Source organism: Mandrillus leucophaeus, unplaced genomic scaffold, assembly GCF_000951045.1.
Source record: "Mandrillus leucophaeus isolate KB7577 unplaced genomic scaffold, Mleu.le_1.0 Scaffold383, whole genome shotgun sequence".
NCBI classification, from domain to species: domain Eukaryota; kingdom Metazoa; phylum Chordata; class Mammalia; order Primates; family Cercopithecidae; genus Mandrillus; species Mandrillus leucophaeus.
Window position 1 is genome coordinate 1,940,460 of NW_012104065.1, and position 7,031 is coordinate 1,947,490.

The window sequence follows — 7,031 nt, forward strand, 5'->3', positions numbered from 1 at the left end:
GAGAGGCCATTCTGATGAGCATCAGGAAAGGATTATGATAGATTACTTCTAAGGTCTTGACAATTTGAAATTCTAAGATATCATGATTCTTATTCATTCTTATTCTAAGACCAGGAAACTATTTCAGCTAAATCACTAATTCACCTAATGTCAACATTTAAGATTCTATTTATGTTTTTCATTATTCAATGTAAGTAGAAAAACATTAATTGAGCACGTTCTACCTGGAATTTGTTCTAAGTACTGAGACATGAAGACAAAGACTGATGAGACAGGATCCTTGTCCTCAAAAAATGGTACTCGTAATACACAAATGGCACTAATACGAGGCAGAATGAGATAAATATTATAAAAGAGGTACAAAGTTATTTAACAGCACGAAGGAGAGAGAAATTTTTATTAGAAGTTCATGGGGCCTAGCACGGTGGCTCATGCCTGTAATCTCAGCACTTTTGGAGGCTGAGGCGGGTGGATCACCTGAGGTCAGGAGTTTGACGCCAGCCTAGCCAACATGATGAAACCCTGTCTCTACTAAAAATACAAATATTAGCCAGGCTTGGTGTCTGCTGCCTGTAATCCCAGCTACTCGGGAGCCTGAGGCAGGAGAACCGCTTGAACCCAGGAGGCGGAGGTTGCAGTGAGCCGAGACCGCGCGCCATTGCACTCCAACCTGGGCGACAGAGCGAGACTCCGCCTCAAAAAAAAAAAAAAATTTAAAAAAAATTCATGGAAGAGGTGATAATTGAACTGCTATTTGAAGGCCAAGTAGAAACTGTTATAGGCAGAGACTATGCAGTGTGTCTTTGTAGTCTTCTCCCTGTAAGTAAAGTATGCTTCCATAATTTACGAACTCATTTTGTGCTTATATGTTTCATTTTAGAGAGGTGAGGAGTGAAGCCATATTTCTAACATGTGTGTTAACATCTCTAAAGGCAGCACACGCATGCAACTCTCCTAGGTGCAACTGTGTCACATGGAGTATTTTCATCTTCATAGCTATAAGTACACTATACTTGTTTTTTCTTTGTAATAAAAATCCAGGAACACAGATACATTTTTTTGTAAGTGAGATTATGATAAACTGAAAAATATTTACATACTCTGCTTTTAGAAGTGGTTAAATTACCACTTCAACAAGCATAATATTGCAAGTTAATATATTTGAAGTGTGACTAGTGGTATGTTAACAGGTACACATCATCCACAAAATGTTAGAAGTATACATATGGAGAAAAACGCAGTTTATCTTGACGTAAATTGTCTGTGTATTAGAAGTAAAATTAAATTCCATTTTTAAAAATCTGCTTTTGTCCCTGACTCATTAAGAGCTTAAGTATTCACTCTAATTGAATTAAAAATTACTTGAAAATGAAAATTCTCTCTCTTACAGCCCCTTATCCACCTCAGAATATTTCCGTTCGTATCGTAAACTTGAACAAAAACAACTGGGAAGAACAGAGTGGTAATTTCCCAGAGGAATCCTTCATGAGATCACAAGATACAATAGGAAAAGAAAAACTCTTCCATTTTACAGAAGAAACCCCTGAAATTCCCTCGGGCAACACTTCTTCCGGTTGGCCTGATTTTAATAGCAGTGACTATGAAACTACGTCTCAGCCATATTGGTGGGACAGTGCATCTGCAACTCCTGAAAGTGAAGATGAATTTGTCAGCGTACTTCCCATGGAATACGAAAATAACAGTACACTCAGTGAGACAGAGAAGTCAACATCAGGCTCTTTCTCCTTTTCCCCTGTGCAAATGATATTGACCTGGTTACCACCCAAACCACCCACTGCTTTTGATGGCTTCCATATCCATATTGAACGAGAAGGTAAAGCAGTAGGAAATCAGAGGAAATAAGAACTGATACAAAGGAAGGGGAATTGAAGTGTTTTTAAATTTGAGTTTAGAAACACTGATCATAGACACTCAATCACCAGAGAATAATGGTAAAGAAAGGGAAGAATGTAATTGGGTATCCAATGCAGACAGAGCAGAAAATCCAAATGAATAGACTGGGTAAGAATCAGAAGGTTTGGGTGATTCACAAGTTGTGAGTACTGCCAACTGTATATATTTTACTGCCTGATATTTCTCATGTCTCAGAACAATGAGGAAAACATCATATTTGGAAATATTTTGAATCAAAGATCTAACTATCCCAGAATATTACAGCCTATCCTAGAGAAATTTCCTGTCTTCTCATATGCAAATTTTTAAACATGGCAGCAAAGTAATACTTATGAACACATTACTACTTTCCTCAAGAATATGAGGCTTGTGTCCTGCTAACCAGCTACTCTTGTTCCCTTTAGGGTGTGTCCCTCTGGAACAAGCACCATAGTTTTCCAAAGAGAAGCTGATAGTAACATGGAAAATACACAGCTACTGACATTTCCATATAGCTACTATATTACATTTTGCATTGACTAACTCAGCATCTGAGATTCATTCTTTATAGCCCACTAACTTAGGAAAGTAGAGCCATGACTTTCAACAAGTTTGGGTCATGATACCTATCTCAATTGTTGTTTGGTAGATTTTTATGGTTGTTTGTTGTTTGTTTAGTTTTTACAATAATATACTTCATTTTCCATTTTCCGGTCTAGTAGTTTGAGTGGCAGAGGTTATAATTTGTAAAAATTTGAAGGTACGATGATAGCCTTATTTTTAGGGTGAGAGTTTAAGGCCCATGTAGTCTCATATACTGACATATTGTTTACTCCTATTTTACTTAATAGCATGAGATACAACAAAAATCTGTGGATTCTTCTACACAAGATGATGCAGCATTCAACCATAACCAAAGAACACATAAAATGAAAATTCTTAATTATTTGAGTCAAAAGTCATTTTCTTGGAATTGCCTACATTTTTTTAAGGTTTCCCTAACCGTCTTTTATTTTTCTGTTCCTAAATATGTTCCTATGGCAAATAGGATCTTGTCATTACAAAATTTTTTTACCGCCTCTTCTCATGAAGGTTCTATCATGCATTTATCTGACTATAGTGTCTTCTTGTGAAGGCCGTTGTAGTCACCAACTGATGATAATGACTTCAAATGAAGTAATAAGCAGCAGAGGATGGATGGACTGTGATGCAATGTGAAATAATTCTCTCTTTAAGAAGATCTGAAAGCAAATGGATGAAGGAAAAATATTACCATGATTATTATTTTTAAATTTTACTTTAAATTCTGGGGTCCATCAGAAAATATATCTTAAAAAAATGAGATGTCTTTTAAATAAATGTTAAAGCACTTCTGAATGGTTAATACTACCACAAAGAACTTACAAGATATTTGATGCTGGTTATTTTTTAGCCCTTACCTCGTGATGAGGAAGCCAATAATTGTTATCTTTTCCTGACTATCTACTTCTGTTTTGTACACATAATTTTGTTGGGTAGGAGTACATAAAGATACACAGTGTAGACCCATCCCTAGTTTTATTGATTTGAATGCCATATTTGAGTTTTGTTATTTGGAAGGTTGTAAAAATATTGAACTCTTACTTATATTCTTTAATAGTACCTTTAGTTTAGAGGTGTAACTGAACTTGACAAAAGGAGGGAACATTTAAAATACCTAATTTTTTTTTCATTAATTGACTTGTCTATACCCAGGGCCTTTCCAGGTGTCAATTCATATATCTTCTCTTTTTTTGATATGATTTAGAGAACTTTACTGAATATTTGACGGTGGATGAAGAAGCACATGAATTTGTTGCAGAACTGAAGGAACCTGGGAAATATAAGTTATCTGTGACAACCTTTAGTTCCTCAGGATCTTGTGAAACTCGAAAAAGTCAGTCAGCAAAATCACTCAGCTTTTATATCAGTAAGTAACAAAGAGATCACTTTACACTTACTGGGGAGCTAGAACAATGGAACTGGTGAGATTATTGATGCTCAGATGTCAACTATTCACAAACCTTAGAGACGCAGAGAAGCCTTCAAGATCAGGAGAGGCTGAGATCCACAAGCTTTGGACAGCAGAGGAAATATATGCATATTTAATAGTAGCAATCCTATCCACGGGTTTAACTTGAGGATTCTTTTCACTATTGTGATAATTGAACATTTATTAAACTGACCTTCCACATTAGCCATAACAAACCCTCCAAGGATGTGGACATACAGTTTGGGAAATACGACATTTGCTTGAGGCCATAAGGAAATGACATTATAGGACTGTGAAAAATCTCATTAGAGTATTGAGCTTGCGAAGCTCAAAAGAAAGACAAAGATTCAAGTACACCCAGGTGGTCTCCATAAAATTGGTGGAAAAAGCCATAGCTAGAGCAACCTAAAAGCCCAATGTCAAGTCCTAGGGTGGCCTCTACCAATTCCATAAGGGTCACAGCACAGCAAAAGCTAGCCTCTGAAGGTTGCACAAACAGTGCCAGCCTCTATAACGTGTTTAGCTAAACTGACTATGTTTACTGGAAGTATAGAGGTCAAAAATCAGTAACCTACCCTATCAGGAGTTATATGTGCCTCTGATCAGTAGAAAGAAAAACCAGAAGGCAAAGAATAAAAATTGCTTTCAGAAAAGGATAACCACCACATATCCTATTGCCATCTGGAAAGGCAAAATACCACCTTTCGTTCAAGAATGGATGAGAGCAAAAGAGGAGCTCAGTTTATGCAGCAGCTTAAAAATGTTAAAAATATCCCATATAATATTTTTACTAAAAGAAAAACCAAAAATGTCACCTCTGGCAAAAGAAAAGCCTTAAAGATTTATCAGATGCATAGAAAAGGTATTCCCAACTGCCTTGTGTGTCTTTCAAGTATTAGAGACCTTGGACATGTGATTACTTAAGAAAGAGAACAAAGTTGAGTATTTCATTCTTTCCATAAGACTAAAAATGCCTCACTGAACAAATGGTCTCTTTCTGCACCAGTACAGATCCACTGCCCATGTGAACAGCCTCCACGAAAACTCCGCAACAATTCTGGTCTTTCTGACTTCTCTTCTCTGAATTCCTATTCTGTCTCATAGTACACAGCACAAAACACAGAACTTATTAGTGTGTGGTATTTTTCTAGATTTATTTTACGTGCATCTTGCTTCTCATGTCAAATTGTAAAATCCTAGGCTGGAGTTATACCGTTTGCATATTTATTCATTCTCTTGTACATTCAAGAAATATTTATGGAACCACTTGTATCTTTCATGTGCTCTGCTCTATTCTTAGAGTATCTAAAGTGACTAGTGCCATTGAGGACATGTCGGAATTGCTCAAAAATGTGATTACTTTAAAGAGATGCATTTTAATATTTATCTGGAAAAATACGGGTTCCCAGAAGTTTTGTTTTTTCTCTGTTGCTAAAAGAATGACTTTTTTAAGTGCTTAGGAGATTCTGTTCTATGGTAATGAGTTATTCAGATGTACTGCATATACTTCTTTGGTTTAAAAAGTGGATACCACTTATATAAATACACCTAACTGGGTAAATGAGCAACAAATTAGGGTGGCTCACGTTTGCTCAGCATAATGTAGTCACACACCAGCTAAAGTATATTTGCAACCCATTTTTCCTGACCAAACTGTTTCACATATTCTGGTATTGAGCTGTTACATTACAATTTATTATATGTTTATGTTGTTGCATTATAATTTACATTTATGTAGCTTTGAAGGCCTTCCCAGAGATGAGAATTCAGGTAGGAATTTGTACTAGTCTGCCAGTAGCCTTATGAAGGGAACACTTTCATTACCCCCATTTTTCACATTAAAAAACAAACTGAATCGCAGAAAGTTCAGTGACTTCCCCAAGTGTCAAAATTAAGATTAGAACTCAGGAGTATTTGATAACAAAATCTATTTTCATTTAGCCTGCAATGACCCAATTCCTCAGGTTGATTATCAGGTCAGTCATAAGGTAAAACTATCAAATAACTGAATTTGTTTTGCTTCCTTCAACCTTTGCCCTCTGTGCCCCCACTACACTAGTACTCTTCAGAACAGTAGTAACACTTCACGTCTATGTAGTTCGCTAACACATATTATCTCATTTGATCCCAGCAGCAACTTTATGAGGTAAATTAATCAGATTGTCACAAAGCGCTAACTCAGGAGACAGGAGGTCTGGGTTGGGTCAGAAGCACTTACTAGCTCTGTAACTTCAGGCAGCTTGTTTATATCTCTGCGCCTCAGTTTCCTCATCAGCAAATGTATTAGTCCGTTTTCACACTGCTATAAAGTACTACTTGAGACTGAGTAATTTATAAAGGAAAGAGGTTTAATTGACTCACAGTTCAGCATGGCAGGGAGGTCTCAGGAAACTTACAATCATGGCAGAAGGCGAAGGGGAAGCAAGAACCTTCTTCGCAGGGTGGCAGGACAGAGAGAGAGAGAGCAGGGGAAACTGCCTCTTTTAAACCATCAGATCTCGTGAGAACTCTCTCATTATTGAGAACAGCATGGGGGAAACCGCCTCCATGATCTAATTACCTCCCATCAGGTCCCTCCCTCGATAAGTGGGGATTACAATTCGAGATGATATTTGGGTGGGGACAGAGTCAAATCATATCAGCAAAATAAGGCAGTGGGTCTCTAAAGTTCTGCTCTGTTCTAAAATTCCATGATTTATCCATTTAATAGATGCAATGACTGAGATTCAGAGACGTTAACTCATTTGTCCAAAGTTGCCCCACTAATAAGGACCAAACTGAGTCTTAGTGCAATTATCCTGTTTCCAAATTTTTACTATTTCATAGTGCTCCAGGAAGTCTCATGCAGGGTTGAGAGCATGGATTTTGGAATCAGACTTCCTGTGTGTCTGATCTTATCTATCAAATCCTAGTTTGACTTACCCTATCTCTGCCTCAGTTTTCACATCTGAAAAGTGAGATTTAATAAAAGTACTTATCTCATTGGCTTGTTATAAAAGTTAAAGGGGCCAGGTACGGTGGCTCACACCTGTAACCCCAGCACTTTGGGAGGCCAAGGCAGGCGGATCACCTGAGGTCAGGAGTTCGAGACTAGCCTGGCCAACATGGTGAAACCCTCTCTCTACTA

General features: G+C 37.3%; 1 protein-coding gene across 2 annotated transcripts in view; it reads left to right on the top strand.

Moving 5' to 3' along the window:
• PTPRO (protein tyrosine phosphatase, receptor type, O) overlaps positions 1-7,031 on the top strand; it is a 283,195-nt gene that overhangs the window by 170,335 nt on the left and 105,829 nt on the right. For both annotated transcript variants that reach the window (XM_011990820.1, XM_011990821.1), the window contains exons 5-6: positions 1,391-1,834; positions 3,680-3,841. In XM_011990820.1, coding sequence (XP_011846210.1) covers positions 1,391-1,834; positions 3,680-3,841 — 606 coding nt within the window. The remainder of the gene's footprint in view (positions 1-1,390; positions 1,835-3,679; positions 3,842-7,031) is intronic.